The 27,452-nt window shown below is 40.4% G+C and overlaps 1 protein-coding gene across 7 annotated transcripts; it reads right to left on the reverse strand.

Annotated features, from left to right (window-relative positions):
* Positions 1–27,452, reverse strand: LOC140631709 (zinc finger protein 248-like). Of its 7 annotated transcripts, XM_072822905.1 has the most exons (7): positions 27,346–27,448; positions 25,427–25,528; positions 25,285–25,326; positions 22,523–25,033; positions 14,613–14,739; positions 14,230–14,325; positions 1–4,654 (listed from the first exon to the last, which is right to left on the reverse strand). In XM_072822905.1, exons 4-7 carry the CDS (start codon positions 22,580–22,582, stop codon positions 3,156–3,158), a joined length of 1,782 nt encoding a protein of 593 aa, XP_072679006.1. In that variant the 5' UTR covers positions 22,583–25,033; positions 25,285–25,326; positions 25,427–25,528; positions 27,346–27,448; the 3' UTR covers positions 1–3,155. The 7 variants fall into 7 exon arrangements, with proteins under 7 accessions (XP_072679006.1, XP_072679008.1, XP_072679007.1 ...); XM_072822907.1 differs by lacking the exon at positions 22,523–25,033; XM_072822906.1 differs by lacking the exons at positions 22,523–25,033; positions 27,346–27,448 and adding an exon at positions 26,349–26,892.

The raw sequence follows: 27,452 nt of genomic DNA on the forward strand, positions 1-27,452 counted from the left end.
TGCAGGGACAAATGGCTATTTATTTGGAAGAATACAGAACTGCTTACCTCACAACACATTTAACAAGAAACACCACAGAGGGATATATGAATAATATAATTTAACATAATATCTGCTTCATGCATGTCAACAGACATACCTGCCACAGTGCTCAATTTCAAAAGGAATTTACTTGTGACGATACAAAAGCACAATGAAGTAAAAAGACTTCACTTTCAACTAGCAGAATAAGTTTATTTCTAATACTGAGACTTTACATAGGAATTTACAGAAAACAAACACTGTGCTGCTTATTATCCATCGACTGCACCCAGACCTTCTCTCCACTTTCTGTATCCACCTGGGCTACTCTGGAAATAACATCTGGTTAGATTCTTCAAAGGGAGGCATCAGTAGTTCAGGGCCATGATTCTGGTAGGGAAAAGATCTCCTAGGAGATAGTCTCTCCTCCATGAGAGCAGCTCTTATTGGGCTCTGGTGACACTTGTTTCCATCCTTTGCCCCTTTATAACTTAGAATGCTCATGGCTTCTGGGTAATGCTAGTCTCTAGGTGCTTGAGCATCCCTTGTTTCTGGCCCACATCACTGTAGTAAGTCTACTGTGCACAATCCTCTTAGTTGGGGTAGAATTCTGTTTTTCATTAGAAGCAGGGCTGATACAAATAGTTATCTTTGTATTACCTTGTCAAAAGAAATCATTCTTCCTCCAAATCACTGTATAGAACATAAACACTTAGAACCTAAATACTCATCTATTGGAAGGCCTTCATCTAGAAGTAACAGACAGCCCTAAGTATAAAAAAGCAACCATTATTACCACAGTAATATGAAGTCCTAGCAGAGAACAGGCCCAGATGCAGTTATGTGGCTCAATGACATCCCCTCTGAGCCAGGCTTGTCCCATTTTATCTACTGCTATCTTCAGGCTATTGCCCTTCAAGGTCACCAGCTATAATTTGGTATATAACATACAAATATGAAAAAGTCCAGGGACATCTGGGTGGCTCAGTGGTTGAGAGTCTGCCTTTGGCTCAGGGCATGATCCTGGAGTCCTGGGATAGAGTCCCACGTCGGGCTCCCTGCATGGAGCCTGCTTCTCCTCTCTCTGCCTGTGTCTCTGCCTTTCTCTCTGTGTCTCTCATGAATAAATAAAATCTTAAAAAAAAAAAATAAAAAGAATTTAAAAAAAAAAGAAAAAGTCCAGCATAAGAGAGACAATCTCCCCTTGTGTCTTCTCATGTCACAACAATAGTTTATCACTGAGGTCTTTCCCAGAAGAATCACAGAATATTTCCCAAACACTTCAACAGAATCATTAGACTAGTATCTCCACGATTAACTTAGATTAATCTGAATTTACTCCTAAATCATCTGGGGGAAGAATGGAGAGACAAAACAGAGCCCAGCAAGTAAAAAATAAGAGTATGGGTGCTAGGTGGGCAGTGTCTCTTGGAACTGATGATCAGTGTGTTCCAAGGAGGTGCAGGAAACAGTAGGACAAAGGAGGCAGAGACAGTATATGACACCCTATTATTTTAAATACAAATACATAGTTCCTGGGTCACATACAACATATCATGCCTAAATAGATACAATAATGAAATATCAAGAGTAAGAAAGTAGCATTCTAGAAATACCAGAAATTTTATTTGTGCTGTGCAGTGAGTATTCCTGTTCATAAATGATGTTAACCTTTGCAAAACTCACATAAATATCACGGTTATTAACAGCACATAACTATGGACTGACCCAGAGGCAGCTAAAAACCCTCAGTGGCTTCTTTAGGGAAGTAGTGGATTAGTAACAACGGCCATACTAATTCATATATGCTAGCAACATCAGAGGGAAGGTTGGTGATGTGGTTTTAAGAGAACATATACTGGCCAAACTATAAAGAGACTCAAGTAGTATTTACAATTAAGACTGATGCAGAGGTAGTCAAAAAAAAAAAAAAAAAACTCACAAAAACAAATTTGGGGTTCTTCACTGAAGAGGCAGTTCAGCAATAATGGCCATAACCATTTATTTATGTCAGGAAATGGGAAAGGGGGGTATGTAGTTTGTTCAAATTTTCCAGATATATTTTCATACACACACACACACACACACACACACACAGTGGTGTGCTGGTAAGTATTTGACAACAGGTTCTCTGAGGAAATTAAAACCCTGGTTTGTAGAGTTTGCCAATGTCCAGGGCCTAAGTCCTCCCACTAAAGCCGACCTACTCACAGGACAACACTGAGTGCAGAGGTGGGAAGAGATGTGCAGTAGCATGTAATATGGTATTTTTACCATGCCATTTGATAATATAGGTGACCCACAGAACAAAGATAAGAGCAAAATGTTATAAAATAATTAGGAAATGATGAGTGCTGAGTATTTACTACCCTTGGTTTTAATATAACTTAATTTTTAAATAATGACTGTTTAAGAACTGGCTCACAAAATTCCTGAAAATTTAACTTTCAGCAGTTGCAAGCCAGCATGAGCTTATTCCAACACACCACTGCATACGTGGGGGTATGTGTGTATAAATAGATTTACATATACATATATATACATATATAATTATATCAACCTATAAAGACACTGGTGGTGTTTAGTGTGGGAGATATTAATATAGACCATAACACTTATTTAAGTAAGGATGTTTTCTCTTCACAAGTATACAAATCAAGCATACCTCCAATTTCTGCTATATTACTATTACTATATCAGGCCTGCAAACATCAGGACTCTTCACGCTATTGTGATTCAACTTTTTTTAAACTTCAGATCCCACTGTAAATATAGGTATGAATGAACACCATCCACTATATTTACAATAAAATTTGGTATCACATCTGGAATATGACACGACATAAATCCTAGACAAAGATTTCTACAACATTCTTTAAGTGAATAAATTTCCCCTCAATATAAATTTTCTGATGAAAAGTTTCTTTTTTTTTTTTTTTTTTGATGAAAAGTTTCAGTTTTTCTTGAGCACTTTCACATATTCAAAATATCAGTAACGTTTTATTCCAGTATTAATTACTTGAAGTACAACAAGACATCACTTTCTAGTAATGTAAGACATTCTTTGGGCTTCATTCATCTTGTTTTTAGAAATGGTGTAAGAATTTGAATGGGTGGGTGAAGGCTTCTGGGCATCAGGATGTGGAAAGAGCCTTCACCCTTGTGTGAATTCTCTGATGTTTTGTGAGTACTGACCTCTGACTGAATGTTTTCCCACATCCATCACACTCATAGGGTTTCTCCCCTGTGTGAGTTCTCTGATGTTTAGTGAGAGCAGATTTTTCACAAAAGGTTTTCCCACACTCGTTACACTTATAGGGTTTCTCCCCTGTGTGAGTTCTTTGATGTACGATGAGGTTTGACTTCACACAGAAGGACTTCCCACATTCATTACACATAAAGGGTTTCTCTCCTGTGTGTGTTCTCTGATGGACAGTTAGGGCTGACCTGTGGCAGAAGGATTTCCTACATGTATTACATTCATACGGTTTCTCCCCTGTATGCGTTCTCTGATGTTCTGTAAGATTTGACTTTACACAGAATGTTTTTCCACACTGCTTACATTCATAGGGTTTTTCTCCTGTATGTGTTCGCTGATGGTTGGTAAGGTGTGGTTTCTGACAAAAGGATTTCCCACATTCAGTACATTCATAGGGTTTCTCTCCTGTGTGTGTTCTTTGATGCTGGGTGAGGTTTGACTTCTCCCAGAATGTTTTCCCACATTCACCACATTCAAAAGTTTTTTCACCTGAGTGAGCTCTTCGAAGTTGGGTGAGATGTGACTTTTTGTTGAAGTTATTTCCATTTTCATTGTGCTCGTAAGGTTTTTTGCCCATGTGTACTATCTGATGTTTAAAGAGGGCTGATTTTTCCCATGTTTTATGATCTACTTTATATTCATGGGGAATCTTTCTTGCATAGGTTTCTTGATGGATAATGAAAGTTGAGTTATCACATAAGGTTTGCCCATATTCATTGTATTCATAAGGAGTCTCCCCTGTAAGAGTTCTCTGATGTCCCAATCTTAAATCTGTATAAAAGGACTTCCCACAAATATTGCATTCATATGGCTCCATCTCTAAATGAGTAGTCTGAGATAAACTGAGTTCTAAACTGTGGATGAGGGTTCTTCCACATGCATTATATTTACAGAGCGTCTCTCCAATCTGTATTTTCTTGTTTGTAAAAAAGGCCGCTTCCTCATGGAAGGCTTGTCCATTTTCATTATATTCAGAAGGCTGGTCAAAAATTGGCTGATTGAGATTGTGGCTATGATTGAGCACATTCCTTTTCTGATTGTATTTATAAGATTTCCCCCCAGGAGAAGTTTTCTCATGCCTAATATCCAGGAGCAATTTCTCATAGACATTAAACTCATCAGGCTTCTTTCCAGAATAGTTCTTCCTACTGATAATTAAGCCTGAAATATTTTTCAAACTCATTTCACACGAGTCACATATCTTATATGGAAAATTTCTTGAAGGAACAGAATCTGTGCCCAGATTGAAAGCTTTCCTGACTCTATCACCACTATCTATATTTACTGTTTTGTTGGCGGTGAAAGCAAGTTGCCAAAAATGTTCGTCTTCATTGTTCTGGCTGCTCTCTATCAGGTCAGCAACTTTCCAGTCTTCTAGAAATGAGAAAAATAACCACATTTTATGAATCCTAGTACACTTTCTAATGGGACTGAACTCACACAAATGACCCTTTCATGTAGTTGATTCTTTTGTTTTAGGCTCAGTTTTCTGGTGTAAACTAAATCCAAGCATACGTTTCCTTTATCCTCCTGGTTCAATGGAAAATAAATACATGCTGCAGTAGAAACAAGGAAAGGAAACTGGTGATGATATGTAACATTTTAAATATAAAACCTTAAAAACTGGACATAAAAGGGTGAAAATTCAAAGTACAGGGAGGTGGGAGTGGCTGATTCAGGGAAACTCAGAATGGGGTAAGCCCAAAAGAGACACTGCACACTGAATAAAGCGATGGTAGAGACTAGTGGACAAGGCTTACAGAGGAAGAACTATGTTTGCGGGAGACAGAACAGTTCAGTCCTTATCCCTTCATGTAAAGATTTCTAGGGAAGGATTCCTGCTGAAGCACATGCTTCTATTCTGTGCACCAAAACATCCTTGGGTTCAATCAAGAAGTCCTATAACCCAGAATCTAGTTTTTCTTTTAACTTATTTTATAAGAAATCACCATTTTAAAAAAGGCTATAAGGGGCAGGCTAGAGAAAATAAAATAAACTCAACACAATGAGTAGGGATCAGAGATTTTCTGAGAGACATCCACTCAGGAAGCAGGAAACTCAGAGAACTAAATAAATTCAAAAAGAGATTTTTTTCAAACAAAAAATAAACTACAAATAGACTGAGAAACACAGCAGAGGAAATATTCAGAGGCAGATCACAGTTCATGTCCTTATCTTCTCACAGCTTGGCTACTATGGTAGGATCCTCCCTAGTATGCATGCTGAGAAGCCATTACTATGTACCATGCACTGTTAAAACACTTTACGTGTATGATATTAATTTAAGTATCTGAAAAGCAAAGTAAACAAGAATGAAAGTTGTAGATAGAAGAGAAAGCATTTATAAGTGAAATTTAAGATACAAGACAGTATGGGGTCTAGTGTAAATTCTGGAGAGCAGACAAAAAAGAAGCAAGACAGATAGAACAAGAGGACCACAATTTAACAGTCAATGAAAGGAGACTTTAATTTTAGTTCTTAATAAGTAGCAACTCTGTCAGGCTAGTGAAAGATAAACTGGTAATATAGGTAACAAAATAAAAATCAGTTAGGAATTAGATCAAGCTAGGGATGAGGGAACATACAGTTCTGGTTTTGAGTGGGATCAGTGAGAAGTGAGAAAACAGAAAGATATGGAAGTTGGTTTTGAAAGGCATGCAACCCCACGAGGATGAGACTAGTAATAGGGAATAACAGGTTTAGCGTGCTGACCCTGGAGGCTGCCATTTAGGGTTAGTCATACGAGGACGGTAGGATGTTCCTTATTGGATGGATTCCTGGGAAACCAGGCTTCAGTTGTCACCTCACTCAGACTATTCCTCTGCAAGCTCCTCTCATGATGAGGTTGAATGGATTTTCACGCCTTGTCAAAGTAGAATTCCAGGACCACTAATCTTACATGCAAACAACCACTCTCTAAAAAGGAGTCTTCAAACTATGACTGCTGAGGAAGGGTCCTTCAACTATGAGTGTTTTTTACATTTTTAGAGGGGAAGATAAAAGACGCAGTGGGAAGGAGTGAGGAAGAAAAAAGAAAGAGGGGAGGAGAGGGAAAAGGAGAACCAGAAGAAGAGCAATAGCAGCAGCCACCACCACCCAGATCACACGTGACCCACCAAACCTAAAATATGGGCTATGGTCTTTACATAAAAGTCCACCAAGAGCAGCCCGGTGGCTCAGAGGTTTAGCGCCACCTTCGGCCCAGGGCGTGATCTCGGAGACCCGGGATCAAGTCTCACGTCAGGCTCCCAGGATGAAGCCTGTTTCTCCCTCTGCCTGTGTCTCTGCCTCTCCCTCTGCCTGTGTCTCTGCCTCTCTCTCTGTGTGTCTCTTATTAAATAAAATCTTAAAAAAAAAAAAAAAAAAAAAAAGGCCACCAACCCCTGCACTAGAAGCTCTCACCTAGCCTGGTGCCTTTTCTACCACCCATAGATGACGCCTCTCACACAGGCACTTCTAGCTCTGGCCTCAGCCATGTGCACCATACTCACAGAGAACCAACATCTTATTCAACACACAGACTGAGTTCTAGTGGTTCTCTCCAGCTTCTTGTGCCCAAGTTTAAGTATGTCCTAATTCCCCTATAATCTCTCTAAATTTCCTCTCTATAAATGGCACCCTGATTTACCCAGTTGCTTGAGACAAATCAGTTGAGTCATGCTGGATTCCTGTCTCCCTTCCACACTATCAATCCTACAGAAAATCTTGCTGGCCTCATCCCCAACATATATGTACAAAACTACCACTCCTACATCGCCTAAGCCACTATCCTCTCTCCTCTGGAGTATAAAATACTCTACTAAATGGTATTCCTTCCTTGCTCATGCCTAAGCACCACCTAACCACCACACTATGTTTACTACAATATGTATGTATGTGTATATATATATGTGTATGTATGTGTGTGTGTGTGTATATATATATATATATCTCAAATCTGATGATTTAATCTGACTTGCATTTACTCAAAAAAACAAGGATTTCTCACATCACTCAAAATAAAATTACCATGATCCATACTACTTTTTATGACATCATCTATTAATCTCACCAACACCTACTCACCAGCTACAATGCCCCCCTTGCCATTCTTCAAACGCTCTAAGAACACAGCTAAGAAGTCTGGCATCTGTCTGGAACCACTCACACTTACACTTTACTAGGGTCTCATCTCTCCTGCAGACCTCATCAAACGGGTTTTCTTTGACTCCCTTGCCCACTGGCAAATGCCATCATTCTCCACTGCTTTAACTCTCTCCACAGTGCTTACCATCAAAACACTGTATATACACACTCACATGTATACACACACACACACAAACATATATGCTGCTTGTTCCTCACTGTAATACATGTTCCATGATAAAAGGAACGTTATTCTTTTTATTACCTAAAACTGGGTCGTAGTGAGTGCCCATCACATGTTTGTTAAATGACTACTGCAAGTATGAATAAATACATACCAGCTAATAAAAGGTGTCTAAGGGAAGGTGAACAATTTTAAGACAAACTAACCAGAAAAACTAAGGTGAAGCTGAGTCTGCGTTATGGGTATTGGTAAATCACCCTATCACAGGACAAAAGAAAGCATTTATGAGGGGAAGTGACACGTGGAGAAGTGTGATTAAGGTAATGGAGGGATCTGGGCCAACTGTCCTTAGTCACTTTCAAAGGTCTAAGACTAAAAAAAGAAATTTCTGGAGGAGGGGGCAAGATGGTGGAAGAGTAGGGTCCCCAAGTCACCTGTCCACATCAAATTACCTAGATAACTTTCAAATCATCCTGAAAACCTACAAATTCTGCCTGAGATTTAAAGAGAGACCAGCTGGAATGCTACAGTGAGAAGAGTTCGTGCTTCTATCAAGGTAGGAAGACGGAAAAAAAAAAAAAAAAAGAAAAAGAAAAAGCATCCAAGGGGGAGGGGCCCCGCGAAGAGCCAGGCTAAGTCCGAGGGGCGAGTGCCCCCAGGACAGGAAAGGCCCGTCCAGGAGAATCAGGGGCTTCACCAATCTTCCCAGACGGAAAGGCGATTGCAGGGAGTTGGAGCAGGATCCCAGGAGGGACGGGGATGCCCTCAGGCTCCCAGGGGCACTAACAGAGGACCTGCACCTCTGACCCGGGGGGGAGAGCGCGCCACACACCCCGGGGCCGAGCTCCCTAAGGGCAGCAGCGCGCTCCCAGCTGGGCTGGGAGCAGCTTGGAAGCGGCTCCGCGTGGAGGGGGCTGTGCGGCCCGGGGGCAGGATTCCAGCAGCGCAGGCCTTGGAGCCCGAGGCGCCGGGGGACACAGCCCAGGATCTGGCACTCCCCTTGGGACAGGCAGAGGCCAGCAGTGCAGAGGATGGCCGGGACACTCCTGCCGCTGGGCGGCCTGAGCTGAGCAGATCAGGGCCCCGCCCCCGGAGCATCCAGACCCTGCGGACTGGGAGCTGCTGTAGTTACTCCACGAGCTGACTCTAGCGCTGGAGAGCTGGCTACCGCCACTGTTATTGTTCCTCCTGGGTCCTCACAGGATAAACAACTCCCACTGAGCCTCACAGTGGCCTCACAGGATAAACAGGATAAACAAATCCCACTGAGCCATGCACCAGGCAGGGGGCTGAGCAGCTCCCCCAGGGGCTCACATGTGAGAATCAGAACAGCAAGCCCCTCCCCCCAGAAGACCAGCTACACGGACAGGGGAAAAGCAAGTTGTTGACCAAGCAGCACTGGAAAGTTCCAGGGGAAGTCGAGGGATTTACAGTATATAGAATCAGACGATACTCCCCCTTGTTTTTTGTTTTGTTTGCTTCCCCCCATTTTTTTCTTTTCTTTTTTTCTTTCTTTTTTTTCTCTTTTCTTTTTTCTCTTCTCTTTTTCTCCTTTTCCCGGTAAACTTGTTTTTGGCCACTCTGCACTGAGCAAAATGACTAGAAGGAAAAAATAACCTCAAAAGAAAGAATCAGAAACAATCCTCTCTCCCACAGAGTTACAAAATTAGGATTACAATTCAATGTCAGAAAGCCAATTCAGAAGCACTATTTTAAAGCTACTGGTGGCTCTAGAAAAAAGGATTCAAGAGACTTCATGACTGCAGAATTTAGATCAAATCAAATCAGGCCATATTAAAAATCAATTAAATGAGATGCAATCCATATTTTATTTTTTTAGTTTTTATTTATTTATGATAGTCACACACACAGAGAGAGAGAGAGAGAGAGAGGCAGAGACATAGGCAGAGGGAGAAGCAGGCTCCATGCACCGGGAGCCCAACGTGGGACTCGATCCCGGGTCTCCAGGATCACGCCCTGGGCCAAAGGCAGGCGCTAAACTGCTGCGCCACCCAGGGATCCCAAGATGCAATCCAAACTAGAGGTCCTAACGATGAGGGTTAATGAGGTAGAAGGATGAGTGACATAGAAGACAAGTTGATGGCAAGAAGGGAAACTGAGGAAAAAAGAGAAAAACAATTAAAAGATCTTGAGGATAGGTTAAGGGAAATAAATGACAGCCTCAGAAGGAAAACTCTACGTTTAATTGGGGTTCCCGAGGGCGCCGAAAGGGCCAGAGGGCCAGAATATGTATTTGAACAAATCATAGCTGAGAACTTCCCTAATTTGGGGAGGGAAACAGGCATTCAGATCCAGGAAACAAAGAGATCCCCCCTAAAATCAATAAAAACCGCTCAACAACTCGACATTTAATAGTGAAACTTGCAAATTCCAAAGATAAAGAGAAGATCCTTAAAGCAGCAAGAGACAAGAAATCCCTAAACATTATGGGGAGAAGTATTAGGTTAACAGCAGACCTCTCTCCACAGAGCCCAGGAAGGCCAGAAAAGGCTGGCAGGATATATTCAGTCCTAATGAGAAGAACATGCAGCTAAGAATACTCTATCCAGCAAGGCTCTCATTCAGAATAGGAGGAGAGATAAAAAGCTTCCAAGATAGGGAGAAACTGAAAGAATATGTGACCACGAAGCCAGCTTTGCAAGAAATACTAAGGGGGATTCTGTAATAGAGGAAGTCCAGGGGAACAATCCACAAAAACAGGGACGGAATAGGTATCATGATAACACTAAATACATATCTTTCAATAGTAACTCTGAACATGAATGGGGTTAATGACCCCATCAAAAGGTGCAGGGTTTCAGACTGGATAAAAAAGCAAGACCAATCTATTTGCTGTCTACAAGACTCATTTTAAGCAGAAGGGCACCTACAGCCTGAAAATAAAAGGTTGGAGAACCATTTACCATTCAAATGGTCCTCAAAAGAAAGCAGGGGTAGCCATCCTTATACCAGATAAACAAAACTTTATCCCAAAGACTGTAGTAAGAGATGAAGACGGACACTATATCATACTTAAAGGATCTATCCAACAAGAGGACTTAGCAATCATCAATATTTATGCCCCGAATGTGGGAGCTGCCAAATATATCAATCAATTAATAACCAAAGTTAAGACATACTTAGATAATAATATACATATACTTGGTGACCTGAATGTAGTGCTTTCTACAATCGACAGGTTTTCTAAGCACAAAATCTCCAAAGAAACAAGGGCTTTAAATGATACACTGGACCAGATGGATTTCACAGATATTTACAGAACTTTATATCCAAACTCAACTGAATACACATTCTTCTCAAGTGCACATGGAACATTCTCCAGAATAGACCACATACTGGGTCACAAATCAGGTCTTAACCAAAAACCAAAGGATTGGGATTGTCCCCTGCATATTTTCAGACCATAATGCTTTGAAATTAGAACTAAATCACAAGAACAACTCTGGAAGGATTTCAAACACATGGAGGTCAAGGACCATCCTGCTGAAAGATGAAAGGGTCAACCAGGAAATTAGAGAAGAATTAAAAAGATTCATGGAAACTAATGAGAATGAAGATACAACCGTTCAAAATCTTTGAGATACAGCAAAAGCAGTCCTGAGAGGGAAATACATTGCAATACAAGCATCCATCCAAAAACTAGAAAGAACTCAAATACAAAAGCTAACCTTGCACCTAAAGGAGCTGGAGAAAAAAACAGCAAATAGATCCTACACCCAGCAGAAGAAAAAAGTTAATAAAGATTCGAGCAGAACTCAATGAAACAGAGACCAGAAGAACTGTGGAACAGATTAACAAAACAAGGAGTTGGTTCTTTGAAAGAATTAATAAGATAGATAAACCATTAGCCACCCTTATTAAAAAGAAGAGAGAAAAGACTCAAATTAATAAAATCATGAATGAGAAAGAAGAGATCACCACCAACACCAAGGAAACACAAACGATTTTAAAAATATATTATGAGCAGCTATACACCAATAAATTAGGCAATCTAGAAGAAATGGACGCATTCCTGGAAAGCCACAAAGTACCAAAACTGGAACAGGAAGAAATAGAAAACCTGAACAGGCCAATAACCAGGGAGGAAATTGAAGCAGTCATCAAAAACCTCCCAAGACACAGAAGTCCAGGGCCAGATGGCTTCCCAGGGGAATTTTATCAAACGTTTAAAGAAGAAACCATACCTATTCTACTAAAGCTGTTCGGAAAGATAGAAAGAGATGGAATACTTCCAAACTCATTCTATGAGCCAGTATCACCTTAATTCCAAAACCAGACAAAGACCCCACCAAAAAGGAGAATTATAGACCAATATCCCTGATGAACATGGATGCAAAAATTCTCAACAAGATACTAGCCAATAGGATCTAACAACACATTAAGAAGATTATTCACCATGACCAAGTGGGATTTATCCCCAGGATGCAAGGCTGGTTCAACACTCATAAAGCAATCAATGTGATTCATCATATCAGCAAGAGAAAAAACAAGAACCATATGATCCTCTCAATAGATGCAGAGAAAGCATTTGACAAAATACAGCATACCTAGGAATAAATCTAACCAAAGAGGTAAAGGATCTATACCCTAACATCTACAGAACATTTCTGAAAGAAATTGAGGAAGACACAAAGTGATGGAAAAATATTCCATGCTCATGGATTGGAAGAATGAATATTGTGAAAATGTCAATGCTACCCAGGGCAATTTACACGTTCAATGCAATCCCTATCAAAATACCATGGACTTTCTTCAGAGAGTTGGAACAAATAATCTTAAGATTTGTGTGGAATCAGGGATCCCTGGGTGGTGCAGCGGTTTGGCGCCTGCCTTTGGCCCAGGGTGCGATCCTGGAGACCCGGGATCGAGTCCCACGTCGGGGTCCCGGTGCATGGAGCCTGCTTCTCCCTCTGCCTGTGTCTCTGCCTCTCTCTCTCTCTCTCTCTCTGTGACTATCATAAATAAATAAAAATTTAAAAAAAAGATTAAAAAAGATTTGTGTAGAATCAGGAAAGACCTCGAATAGCCAGGGGAATATTGAAAAAGAAAACCAGAGCTGGGGGCATCACAATGCCGGATTTCAAGTTGTCCTACAAAGCTGTGATCATCAAGACAGTGTGGTACTAGCACAAAAACAGACACATAGATCAATGAAACAGAACAGAAAAAAACAGAAATGGGCCCTCAACTCTATGGTCAACTAATATTCAACAAAGCAGGAAAGACTATCCACTGGAAAAAAAACAGTATCTTCAATAAATGGTGCTGGGAAAATTGGACATCCACATGTAGAAGAATGAAACTGGAACATTCTCTTACACCATACACAAAGATAAACTCAATATGGATGAAAGATCTAAATGTGAGACAAGATTCCATCAAAATCCTAGAGGAGAACACAGGCAACACCCTTGCTGAACTTGGCCATGGTAACTTCTTGCTAGATACATCCATGAACGTAAGGGAAACAAAAGGAAAAATGAACTATCGGAACTTAACCAAGATAGAAAGCTTCTGCACAGCAAAAGAAACAGTCAACAAAACTAAAAGACAACCTACAGAATGGGAGAAGATATTTGCAAGTTACCTATCAGACAAAGGGCTAGTATCCAAGATCTATAAAGAACTTCTTAAACTCAACATCAAAGAAACAAACAATCCAATCATGAAATGGGCAAAAGACATGAAGAGAAATCTCACAGAGGAAGACATCGACATGGCCAACATGCACATGAGAAAATGCTCTGCATCACTTGCCATCAGGGAAATACAACTCAAAACTGCAATGAGATACCACCTCACACCAGTGAGAATGGGGAAAATTTACAAGGCAGGAAACCACAAATGCTGGAAGGATGTGGAGGAAGGGGAACCCTGTTGCACTGTTGGTGGGAATGTGAACTGGTGCAGCCACTCTGGAAAACTGTGTGGAGGTTCCTCCAAGAGTTAAAAATAGATCTGCCCTACGACCCAGCAATTGCACTGCTGGGGATTTACCCCAAAGATACAGATGCAGTGAAACGCCGGGACACCTGTACCCTGATGTTTATAGCAGCAATGTCCACAATAGCCAAACTGTGGAAGGAGCCTCGGTGTCCATCGAAAGATGAATGGATAAAGAAGATGTGGTTTATGTATACAATGGAATATTACTCAGCCACTAGAAACGACAGATACCCACCATTTGCTTCCATGTGGATGGAACTGGAGGGTATTATGCTGAGTGAAATAAGTCAATCGGAGAAGGACAAACATTATATGTTCTCATTCATTTGGGGAATATAAAAAATAGTGAAAGGGAATAAAGGGGAAAGGAGAAAAAATGAGTGGGAAATATCAGAAAGGGAGTCAAAACATGAGAGACTCCTAACTCTGGGAAACGAACAAAGGGTGGTGGAAGGGGAGGTGGGCGGGTGGTGGGAGTGACTGGGTGACGGGCACTGAGGGGGGCACTTGATGGGGTGAGCACTGGGTGTTATGCTATATGTTGGCAAATTGAAGTCCAATAAAAAAAAAAAAAAGGAAAAAAATTTCTGAAGAATATTTCACAAGTGAGAAACCCCAAACCAATGGCCTAAGATCTTATTCCCTTCTGGCATATGTCTGTGTACTAACTCACCTTGGTGGCAGTGGCTTGGGAATCCTGCCTCTAATATCCAGGGCTCTTCTCCTTGCTCAATCTTGAAGACCACTTCTGGCTTAGTAATGCAATATCCTGTTAAGAAAAGATAATACAAGATGATGGCTAAATAGCCTGGCTTCAGGGACTCTTAGAAAATGATGGAGAAGAAAGGTATAGCTTCAGAGACTGCCCAAGAGAGATGCCCAAATGAACCAACCCCTATGGAGATTAAGAACATAGCACTCTTTATGGTGGCCAGAGGGACTGGCCACCTCAGTGCCTTGAAAATCAAGCTTCAATCAAAATTCCACAGGCAGTTCCTATGTTTCAACAACTAAAAATGCACGCTACTGGTAGTTACAAGGAAATGAAATTCTTACCTACTGAGACAAAGTGGCTATAATTTTCTAGAATCACATCTCTGTATAGTATCTTCTGAGCAGGATCCAGTAGATACCACTCTTCCTGAGTGAAGTCCACACATACATCTTTGAATGACACTTGTTCCTGTAATAGTATATTCCTTTTCTATATGAAGCTGTCAGAACTAAATAATGTAGAAGAAATTTAAAAGAGCTTATCTCTTTAGAATTTGCTAAGAATTGACACACAGGATGCCTTCTTTTGTGCTACTTACTATGTAGGATGAAAGAAATATCTTGTACAAACTGAGTTTCCACTAAAGCCCTGAACTGTTCCCTTCGCTGCAAATACTACTGATGAAAACAAACACACCATTCCTTTTCTCAAAGTGCTTATGATCTGATGAGGAGACATATTCATTAACATTTATTAAATTATACATTGCAGGATCTAGCAGTATGCATACAGTAGACTGGGAAGGAAAGGAGACCAAGAAAAAATTAGTTCTTTAATATCATCAGTTATATGATAGAAAAAATAAAGAGACAAAACAGATCAGAAGGGGATCCAGACATTGGAATTAATAAGCAGGAATTTTAAAATGGATTATTATTAATATGCTCAATAAAACAGAGGAAAATCTGAACAAAATAAGAAGGAAAAGTACAATGGATATATAGTATGTGTACTGTGCAGCAAAGAATTATGAGAGCAAACCTGAGATTGCTATCCTTTGAAAGGTCTGCTGCTATAAGCGTGTCTGCTGGCTGGCTTCTGGAAACTTAAATTCCCTTAGAAGAAATCGTTCACTGAGTCTAAACTGTTTGTGTAAGTAATACGGCTTATTCAACACATGTATATTCCTTCTAAATCCAGAAGTTTCTGTGCCAAGCAGAGAATACCAATGTGATCAGCTTCTATTAAAAACTCTGAGCACCGAGTATCTACTGAGATTCCCTGGCAAACATTTCATGTTTGTTGTCTATCTCATCACTAGATTTGGTAGAAAACTCTGAGAAGTTTGCTCCTGGCTTCCTCTCATCTTTCTCTGTGTGCCCTTTCCCCTGGTTGATTCCGCTTTATATCCTTGCACTGTAAACAAGTCATAGCCATAAGTAGAAGTATGTGCTGAATACCCTAGTAAGTCACTGAACCTGGGGATGGTCTTGGGGACTCCTGATAGATGTGAATACAGGCACATACATATACACATATGTACATAGATAAAATGGGTGTTCTAGAGCTGAAAAATATAACACTGGAATTAACTCATTAAACGGGTTCAAAATCCTATTAGAGAAAACATATATAAATCTAACAAGAGTATCAAAAGAATATATGCATCTAACAAAAGGGTACCAAAATACATAGCCCAAAACTGATAGAACTGACAGGAGAAATACACAAATTTATAATCATAGTTGGGAGACTTCAACACCCCTCTGTCAATACTGAGAGATCAAGGAGGCAGAAAATCAGTAAGTATACGGATGACCTGAACCGTACTATCCATCAACATGATCAAATTGACAGTTACAGAATACTCCATCCAAAAATAAAACCCATATTTTATCATTCTATTCTAGCTCATATGTAACATTTACCAAGAGAGACCATAGCCTTGGCCAGAAAACATACCTTAACAAATTTAAAACAACAGCTATCATATAAAATACGTTCTCCGACTACAATGGAATTAAATATAAATCAATAAACAAGAGATAGTTGGAAAATCCCTCAAACACTTGAAAATTAAACAATATACTTATAAATAATCTATATTTAAAGAGATCTCAAAAGAAATTTTTAAATATAACACATGAAATAAAAATATCACATATCAAAATTTGTGAGATACACTGAAAGCAATACATAGAGGGAAACTTATAGCATCAAGTGTATATATTAAAAAAGAAAAATTTTAAATCAGTAACCTATGTTTGCATCTTAGTATACTATAGAAGAAAAGCAAATTAAGCCCAAAGCAAACAAAATAAACATTAGAATAAATCAACAAAATTGAAACATGAAAAAAAGAAAATCAAAACCAATAGCTGCTTTTTTGGAAAGATCAATAAATTAATAAACTTGCAGAAAACTTAACCAAGAACAAAGAGAAAAGAAAAAAATTGTGAATCTCAGAAATGATGGGTCAACACTACTGATCCTAAGAACATTAAAATAATATGAGACTACTACAAACAATTCTATTCCTGAAAAATTAACTTAGAAGAAATGGACAAATTCCTTAAAAGACACAGCTACCAATTCACGCAAGGAGAAATAGAAAACCCGAACAGATCTATAGCTGTTAAAAAAAAAAAAAAAAAGAATAAGTAATCAAATCACTCCCAAACAGAAAGTGCCAAGCTCAAACGGTGTCACTGGTAAATTCTACTAAACATTTAAGGAAAAAATACCAATTCTCCACAATCTCCTCCAGTAAAGAGCACTTCCAAATTGATATTATAAGATCGGCATTACCCTGATACCAAAACTAGATAAAGACATGGGAAACTAAAGGCTAATATCTCTCATTAATATAGAAACAAAAATTCTCAAATATTGGAAAATCAAATCTGACAATGTATAAAACGAATTATAAACCATAACCAAGTGGAATTTATTCTAGGTATGGAAGGCTGGGCCAATGTTTAAAAAAAATCCAATCATTACAATCCAACAGATCAATAAGTCAAAGAAGAAAAATTACATGATCAAATCAATTGATGAAGAAAAAGCATCTGACAAAATCTAACACCCATTCATGATGAAAATTCTCAGCAAAGGGGAAACTTTTTCAGCTTGATAAAGACCATCTACAAAAACCTTACAGTTAACATCATATTTAATGTTAAGAGACTGGATACTTTTCCACTAAGGGAAGGGATAGGGCAAGGATGTTTTATCTAAGTACTCTCATTCAAATATGTATTAGAAGTCCTAGCTAGTGCAGTAAGTAAGACCAAAACCAAACCAAACCAAACCCAAAACCAGAAATAAAACATATATGATTTGGCTCTTTACCCTGTTTCATTTACCTACGTGTCTACTTTTGTGCTAGTACCATAATGTTTTGATTACTATAGCTTTGCAGTATATCTGGAAATCTGGGATTGTGATCAACTTGTGAAACAAATCTAGATTTGGGGCACCTGGGTGGCTCAGTCAGTTAAGCATATGCTTCTGGTTCAGGTCATGACCCCAGGGTCGTGGGATGGAGCCCCATGTCGGGCTCCCTGCTCAGTGGGGAGTCTGCTTCTCCCTCTCCCTCTACTCCTCCCCCCACTTGTGCTTGCTTGCTCTCTGTCAAATAAATAAAATCCTTTAAAAAAATTAAAAAAAAAAAAAACAAATCTAGATTTGTTTTTCTTTCCAAAGATTGTTCTGGTTATTCAAAGTAGAACAGTAGAGAGCCCAGAAATAAACCCAGTTCAGTTATATGGTCAGTTAATCTTCAACAAAGGAGGACAAATATCCAATGGGAAAAAGACAGTTTCTTCAACAAATGGTGCTGGGAAAACTGGACAGCTACATGCAAAACAATGGAACTGGACCATTTTCTTACACCATACAGAAAAAAACACTCAAAATAGATTAAAGACCTACATGTGAGACCTGAAATCATAAAAATCCTAGATTAGAACACAGGTAGTAACTTCTTTGACAATGACCATAACAACTTTTTCTAGGTATGTGTCCTCAGACAAGGGAAACAAAAGCAAAAATAAATTATTGGGACTACACCAAAACAAAAAGCAAAGGTAACCATCAATAAAACAGAAAGACAACCTACTAATGGGAGAAGATATGTGCAAATGATATATCCATTAAGGATTTGATATCCAGGGCAGCCCCGGTGGCGCAGCAGTTTAGCGCCGCCTGCAGCCCGGGGTGTGATCCTGGAGACCCGGGGTTGAGTCCCACATCAGGCTTCCTGCATGGAGCCTGCTTCTCCCTCTGCCTGTGTCTCTGCCTCTCTCTCTCTCTCTCTCTCTCTGTGTGACTATCATAAATAAATAAAAACTTAAAAAAAAAAAAGGATTTGATATCCAAAATATATAATTTCTACAACTCAACACCAAAAAAACCCCAAATAAGCTGATTAAAAACTGGGCAAAGGATCTCAATAAACATTTTTCCAAAGAAGATATACAGATGATCAAGAGACACATGAAGAGATGCTCAGTATCACTAATCATTAGGGAAACTTGAATCAAAACCACAAGATAATACCTCACACCAGTCAAAATGGTTAAAATCAAAAAGAGAAATTCCAAGAGTTGGTGATAATGTGAATAAGAAGGAATCCTTGTGTACTGATGGTAGGGATGAAAACTGATGCAGCCATTATGGAAAACAGTATGGAGCTTCCTCAAAAAACTAAAACAGAACCATCTTATAATCCAGTAATTCCACTACTGGGTATTTACCCAATGACAATGGAAACACTGATCGAAAAGATGTTATTTTGCAGCACTATTTACAGTAGGCAAGATATGGAAGCAACTCAAAAGTCCATCGATAAGATAAATGGATAAAGAAGATATGGTATATAGATATACACAGTGGAATATTACTCAGCCAGAAAAAAAGAACAAAATCTTGACATTTGCAATACATGAATGGATCTAGAGGGTATAATACCAAGTGAAATAAGTCAGACTAAGAAAGAAAGACAAATATCATATGATTTCACTCATATGTAGAATTTAAGGAAAAAAAAGTAAAAAAGAGATGAAAAAAAGAGACTGCTAAATATAGAGAACTGATGATTGCCAGAGGGTAGGTGGGAGGGAGGAGGAGATCAAAAAAGTGAGTATCACTGAAAAGGAAAAACAAAACTCCATTTATTTGAAGTCAATATTGTTGTCTATGTAGAAAATCTCAAGGAATCTACAAAAAGAAAGAAAAAAATCTACTGGAAGTAATAAGGAAATATTGCAATATCACATGATACAAAGTGATGATATAAAAAAGTTAACTGTTTTCCTATGTCTGAATAAAGAACTGGAATTCCAAATTTTCAACTGAAAAAAATATCATTTACGAAAGCACCTCAAAAAAAGGTACTCAAGTGTAAAATCTAACACAGTATGTATATGCAGAAAAAAGACAAGTGATGGAAGAAATCAAAGATCTAAATAAATAGAGACAGTCCATATTCATCAATAGGAAGACTCAATATGGCTAAAATGTCAATTCTCTCCAACTTAATCTATAAATTTAATGCAATATAAATAACCACCCCCCAGCTATTTTGCAGATATTGACAAAATGATTCTGAAGTTTATATAGAAAAGAAAAGATCTAGAATAGCCAACACATGGGAGAAAAATGAGAATTCACATTACCTGATCTTGAGATTTACAATAAAGCTACAAATAATCAAGACAGCATATTAGTGCTGAAAGAGACACACAGATCAAAAGAACAGAATAGAGGGTCCAGGAATAGATCTACCAAGATAAATTCAACAAAGGCAACAAAAGGAGAAAAGATGGTCTTTCAACCATGGTGCTTAAGCAATTAGATGTTCATGTAAAACAAATTAACCTAGAAACAGGCCTTACACAAATATTAACTAAAAGTGAAGCAGAGATCTAAGTGTAAAATGCAAACTATAAACCTTCTAGGGGAAAATACAGAACACAGAATATAGGAGAAAAATCCCTGTGACCCTGGACTTAGTGATGAATTTTTAGATACAATAAAGTATATTATTCCATGGCGGGAATGAATATTATTAAAAATAAAATCTTTTGCTCTGCAAAACACATTTCTAAGAAAATGAAAGGACAAGGCAGAGACTGAGAAAAGACATTTGCAATACATGTATCTAATAAAGGATTTACATCCAAAAAAATACAAAAAACCATTTTTAAAAAAAATTTTATTCAAAGACAGCCAGAGGGAGAAGCAGGTTCCTGCAGGGAGCCTGATATGGAACTCAGTCCCAGGGCCCCAGGATCATGCCCTGAGCAGATGCTCAACTGCTAAGCCACCCAGGGCCCCACAAAAGAACTCTTAAAGCTATTGAAAAAAAAAGCTGAAAATTGGGCAAGAGATCTGAACAAACAGGTCACCAAAGATATAAGGATATGAACATGAACAGATGCTCAACATCACCTGTTAGTGGGAAAATGCAAATTAAAACAAAAACGAGACAACATATTTATTAGAATAGTTAAATCTAAAATAATGACAATTTCAGTTCCAGAATCAGAACAAGGATTCTGATTTGTAGTTGGTAGGAATGCAAACTGATACTGGACTTTTGTAAAAATAGTTTGGCGGTTTCTTGCAAAGCTAAACATACATACATACATAACCACCCAGCAATTTCATACCCTATGTGCCTGAAAACTTACATCTGCTTAAAAACCTACACATGAAAATTTCTGCCCCTTAATTCATAATGACCCCAAGCTGGAAAAATAAAGAGTCCATGAGTTAACAACTCTGAAATCATGTGCATGTATGCTGGAATTGAACAATCAAATAAATGAAATCCAGGTGATGATAGGCAGATTCTCAATGTTAGAGCATGAGATTACACACAAGCAAGGAGAGGAGGTTAGAATGTTCCATGTGGTAATGATTACAACAAGAGATAAGAGTATAAACTAATATTTAGCTTAATATATAGATGGTTAATATTGAAATACTTATATGTACATATAAGTATATACATGATTGAATATATGCATATATTTCCTTGTTCAGTTAACTGAGAGGGCCTGCAAGCAATGACACACCAGGAGCAAAAGACACACCTAGTCCCCTAATCTTGGTTTCAACACTATGCTCCAATGAAAAGAACCAGAACAGGAGACCCAGGATTGAGTCCCACGTCGGGCTCCCTGCATGGAGCCTGCTTCTCCTTCTGCTTGTGTCTCTGCCTCTCTCTCTCTCTCTCTCTCTCTGTCATGAATAAATAAATAAATAAATAATCTTAAAAAAAAAAAAAAAAAAAAAAAGAACCAGAGCTATTTAGGAGAAAAAAAAAGAAGCCTAATTCTAGAGCAAGAAATACATAAGATGAATCTGGAAAATCTACTAGTAGGAAGTAAGAAATATTCAAAAAATAATGGCAGATGTCAAAAGACAGAAACCAACAAAAAATGCTTTTTAAAAAAATTTATTGATTTAGAGAGAGAGAGAGAGCACACACATGAGCAGGGGGAGGAGCAGAGGGAGAAACGGAGAGAATCTCAAGCAGCCTCTACCTTCAGCAAAGAGCCTGACATGGGCCCCAATCTCAGGACCCTGAGATCATGACCTGAGCTGAAATAAAGAGTCAGATGCTCAGCCGACTGAGCCACCAAGGTGCCCCTAGAAGATGCTTTTTAATAACCAACCTGAGCAACAAATGAACAAGGTAGCATTGTACCATAACCAAATGTAAAATGTAAAATAACTAGCCATGAATTCATATTGATATAAATAAATGAATTAGTAAGTAGAAGAGAATAGAAAAATCTCCTAAACAGAATTCCTGATAATTTATGTAGCTACTCCAGCATGAAGGAGGTAGAGTTTAAGTTCTCAATTCCTTCCCAAGAGTACAGTATGAAAACAGACTAAATTGGGATGCCTGGGTGGTTCAGCGGTTGACTATCTGCCTTCGGCTCAGGGCATGATCCCGGGATCCAGGATCAAGTCCCACATTGGGTTTCTTGCAAGGAGCCTGCTTCTCCCTTTGCCTATGTCTTTGCCTCCCTCTCTTTCTCTGTATCTCTCATGAATAAATAAATAAATAAATAAATAAATAAATAAATAAATAAATAAATAAATCTTTAAAAAAAAAACACAAAAAGAACAGACAAAACAAAGAGTAGCTTTACTGCTACTTGTGACCACATTACTTCAGCCAAGTGATCAACAGTAATATATCACTGTAATGAATCATGTTGAAAGCACTCACCCTTGATATGATGTGACCAAATGACATTATATCTCTGTGTTCTTCCTCCAAGAAACCCATAACTTCAGTCGAATCACAAAAACAGCAGCAGACAATTCCCAATTGAGGGACATTCTACAAAACACCTGAATATACTCCTCAAAACTGCCAACGTTATCATAAACAAGAAAAGTCTGAACTGTCATAGCCAAGGGGAGCCTAAGGAAACGACTAAGTGAAATGTGGTATCCTGGAACAGAATACCTGCAAGGGGGGGGGGGGGGACACACAGATCAATTATCAAAAAATAAATTATATACCATAATAGTTTGCAACCATATAATAGGCAAGTATTAGTATCCCTAATATATAAAGAGCTAAATAAGAAGAGGAAGAAGGAGGAAGAAGAAGGAGGGAGGAGGGAAAGGAGGAAGAAGAAAGAAGAAAGAAGAGGAGGAAGGAGGAAGGAGCAAGAAGAAGAAGAAGGAGAAGGAGAAGAGGAGAAGGAGAAGAGGAGGAGGAGGAGGAGCAGCAGCCAGAAACCCAAGGGCAAAATGGGCAAAAGATATGAACAAATGGTTCACAGAAACGTAAATACATCTTTCAGATATGTGAAAAAATATTCAACCTCACTCATAGTTTAAAAAATTACAGATACAAACTTTATAAAATACCACTTTTTATCTATCAGTTGCCAAAGTTCCAAAAGTTGAACCATGTGTCCTATGGGAGACTCAGCTGTGGACAAACACACACTCATGCAGTATCAATGGGAATATAAAATGATACCATAATCCCAACTGATCACATTTATCAATTGTATTCACCCTTTGGCCTGGCATCACACTTCTGGGAATTTACCTGACAAATAACACTTATATGTACAAGGTCATTCGTTAGAATGTGGTTTGTAGTAGCAAAAGGTTTGAAATAGTTCAGAACTAATATCAGAACTGGTTATCAGTTTTAAAAACTATGGAACATCCATGCTTGAATTACTATGCAGTTATAAGAAAGAAAGAAGCAATCCACGTTCTGTTTACAGAAAGATGCCTGGGACAGGCTGAAAAAAGAGAATAAAAGCAAAGAAAGAATGGAAGATAGTGTTTAGACTCGCTACTCAAAGTGTGGTTCCCTGGGCAGCAGAGTCAGCTTCACCTAGGTTTTTAGAACTGTAAAACCCAGGGTCCCACAGATCCACTAAATCAAAATCTGCATTTAACAGGATACCAGTGATGTACGGGAGCACCTAAGTTTGAAGAGCCCTGAGTATGATGGGTTCCCTTCTAAATAAAAGTAGAAGGCATATAAGGATACATTTTAACTGAATAAAGAAACACTGGGAGGACAAACAAGAAAGGCTGACATCTACAGGAGGGTGACCATCCACTCAGGTTTGTCGCAATATATGCCAGCTGTCTCATCATCTCATCAGAACTGTAGAGAACCTCTTTCATTCTCAGTGAAAATGTCTCAGTGTAGATGAGAAATAAATGTCACCCTTCCTGGAGGGAATGTCACTTAATTTTAACCATGTTAACATATTACTAATTCAGAAGGATTTTATTTTAAAGATTTTATTTATTCATTCATGAGAGACTCACAGAGAGAGAGAGAGAGAGAGAGGCAGAGACACAAGCAGAGGGAGAAGCAGGCTCCCCATGAGGAGCCCGATGCAGGCCTTGATCCTGGGACTCCAGAATCATGACCTGAGCTGAAGGCAGACGCTCAACCACTGAGGCACCCAGGTGCTCCCAGAAGTATTTTATTAAAAAAAAAAAAAAAAAAAAAGGAGAGAGAGAGACAAAGCCAATCAGGAAAAAAAGACAGACTGGAAAAAAAAAAAAAAAAAAAGCAGTGAGCCAAGGATGGATCAGCAATAAACCCAAGGAGAGGCAAAGTCTGGGGCAAAAGGGAAAGACACCATTGTGAGGAACAGAAAGCTAGGAGAGCTAGGATGGGGGTGTCAGAGACAACAGAGACCGAGGATTATGCCTCAGGACAGTTAAGTAAGACCAAAACAAAAATTGGATTTGATGACAAGTTGGTGGCCTTTTCTAGAACTGATTCAGGTGAGCGGTGGTGGTTAAGGAACCAGAATGTGTTCCCGTGGTTGAAATGTAAAAGAAATGCAGAGACCAGGAACACCTGGGTGGCTCAGTGGTTGAGCCTTCTGCTTCAGGGCGTGATCCCAGGGTCCCAGGATTGAGTCCCACAGTGGGATCCCTGCAGGGAGCCTCTTCCTATGTCTCTGCCTTTCTCCATATCTCTAATGAAAATAAATAAAATCTTAAAAGAAAAAAGAAAGAAACACAGTGATCAAAGCCAGAACTCTGCCACTCAAGCTAGGACTACAAAGAAGCTGACACAAATACTATGGAGAGTTACTTGGAAGACGTGCAGTCCCCACCATTCTGCCAGATCTTCAAAGTTTTATTCTTGGATCAAACAGGACCCTGAGAGAGCGGTCTACTCAAATCTCATTGTTTGGTCCCCTGAAAAGCATCCACATGTCTTTGCACGCTGCTGTGTCTATCAGAAATGATCACAGGCAATTTTGTTATTAAAAAGATCAGAGAAAATTTTACAACTTGCACAACTCTGTAAATTTAAGAGTCCTGCATTTAATTCTGCCAGATGCTCTTTGATTTGCTACTCTCAACATTTTTCCCTTAAAGTAATTCTTGCCTATTCCTTCTTCTCCTTTTTAAAAACATGAATCCATACAAACTTTAGAAAACCCATCTTAAAGCAAAGCAGGAATAAACAAACAAAAAGCTTACCTGAGATCTGTTCATTTTCCACTCTTAGTGGAGGAGGGAGAGCTGAGGAAGAAGGAAGGAAGAAGGAAGTTAGGAGACACTTGGCCTGCCTTGCGGTTCCTGGATTTACCTGCCTTCACAGCATCACATACAAGATACTTACGTGTCCATGTGTGGCTCCGATATATGTTGAGCTTAGACATGATACTTTTCACTGAGTGAATGTAAACATTTGTTTCTTATTGATTTATTACCAATTTAGGTTCTGTGACACAGAAAAATTAAAAACATGAGAAGATGAGTTTAACATTTTACAGTAACCTAAAAGGAGGAAACACTATGGATTTGTCAGAACTGATGTGGTAGGGAAAAAAAATCAAAAACCCAAGCCACATTGTTAATCTGTTTTCCTTCTAATACCATTAATCCCTTGAGGTCAGAGAATCGAAGAAACCTCTGGAAAAAAAGAGATGGGAGTGTTCAAGGCAAGATAAAAAATTGTTCTAACCTGCTTACAACTTAGTAAGAAACTATCTTTGAGGGGCACCTGGGAGGCTCAGGCTGTGATCCCAGGGTCCTGGGATGGAGTCCCACATCCGGTTCCCCACGGGGAGCCTGCTTTTCCCTCTGCCTGTGTTTCTGTGTCTCTCCTGAATAAGTAAATAAAGTCCTAAAAAAGGAAAAGAAGAGAAACTATCTTTGACTTAACAGTGACAAGATGGGCAGTGGCCTGGGAATCTGCAGACTTGGCCTCTAACCATGGTTCTGCCCCTAACAAACTGCACCGCCTCACTTTGTCACCTTCTCAAACTCAACTGTTTCCCCCCGTTTTTCAATTAAGGTCAGAACAGATGACCTCCAAAAAGACTTGCCTGCACTACCATCCTGTGCGTCTATCAGGCCAGGAGAGCGGGACCCTCAGCATCTTTCTAGATGCCATCAACAACAGGGCGCTGTTTGAGGGCAGTTTGCTTCTGGAAATAGTGAACGGAAAATGAGGGGAGTCGGGGGTGCTCCCAGAGGAGTGATGACGGAGCTTCCTGGGCGCTGGCTGGTAAGCCTTTCATTCCCGACCATGCCCTCACCATGCCCTCACGAACTCTCCGAAGAGGTGCCATCTCCTGTGTGGCCTGTCTGTCCTCCCCTCTCAGCTCCGGCTCACCGCGCTCTTCTTAAATTTGTCCCAGACCTTCCACCGTCACTCAGCCTTCGATGGCTTCAGGATACCGTCATGCTCATACATAACAAATAACAAATGAATACGTAATACATGACCACTGGGGGCTGGGGAATGCCAGGGCCAGGAGAGGGCCGAGGGCCGTGGGGACTGCCTAGTCCAGCCTCTCCCCTCCTCCACTGCACAATGAGGGAATTGAGAAGCGAGGGCCCTAGAGACTGGCAGCCCCAGCCTCCTGAATCACGGAGGTAACAGATCAATGCAACAGCAGCTGACAAAACGGGAGTGCTCAGAACGACGCCGTGCGGCAGGGATGACTGACGTCCACACTTCACAGATGAGGACGCCGAGTCTGGCGTGACCATTCGGCCAGAGCGGTTCACCCCACCAGACGCCCGGCCCGGCCGGCTCCAGGCGGCCCGCAACCGCACCCCTCCGAGGAAGCAAGCCCGGCTCACCAGGGACGCAGGGACGCAGGGACGCAGGGACGCAGGGACGCAGGGACGCAGGGACGCACGCGCGCACGTCACAACGTCAGGCGCGCACGCATATCGTGCACGCGCACTCGCGCCGCCCCGCGGCCCACCCCCTCTCCGTGGGCCCGGCGCGCACACGTCACACACGCGCACTCTCCACCCGCGGCCGCACGACGACGCAGCCCGCTGGTCGCTGGGGCTGGACTCCGCGGGCCCTGCGAGCCCGAGCGCCCTCGTTCCCACGCGGGACTCCGGTCTTCTAGTCCGAGACGGCCCCGCCCGCCGTCCCTTCAACTCCGCAGGCGCCGCAGACGCCGGGGTCCCTCCGGGCTCCGCGGGCTCCCACCCGCCACCCGGCACCGCCCCCCCGTCGGACCCCCGAGCCACGCGGGGCCCTCGCGGCCCGCGCCCCCACCCCCTGGGCCTCACCCGCAGCTCCCTCGCCGCGTGGACCCGGAAGCCGGGGCAGGTTTCCCACGAGGGGCTGGAGCCGGGGAAAGGCGAGCCGGCAGGAGAAGGCGGGGATGCACATGCGC

This window comes from Canis lupus, chromosome 4 (genome assembly GCF_048164855.1).
Source record: "Canis lupus baileyi chromosome 4, mCanLup2.hap1, whole genome shotgun sequence".
In the NCBI taxonomy this organism is placed as follows: Eukaryota; Metazoa; Chordata; class Mammalia; order Carnivora; family Canidae; genus Canis; species Canis lupus.

What these genes read in the sequence shown, in the direction of transcription:
- LOC140631709 (XM_072822905.1), bottom strand. Translation starts at nt 22,582, where the DNA reads ATGGGTTTCTTGGAGGAAGAACACAGAGATATAATGTCATTTGGTCAC. An exon ending in TAGCCACTTTGTCTCAGTAG is followed by an intron (nt 14,326 to 14,612) that starts GTAAGAATTTCA and finishes TTTTCTTAACAG; the next exon opens with GATATTGCATTACTAAGCCA. An exon ending in CCCAAGCCACTGCCACCAAG is followed by an intron (nt 4,655 to 14,229) that starts GTGAGTTAGTAC and finishes TCTCATTTCTAG; the next exon opens with AAGACTGGAAAGTTGCTGAC.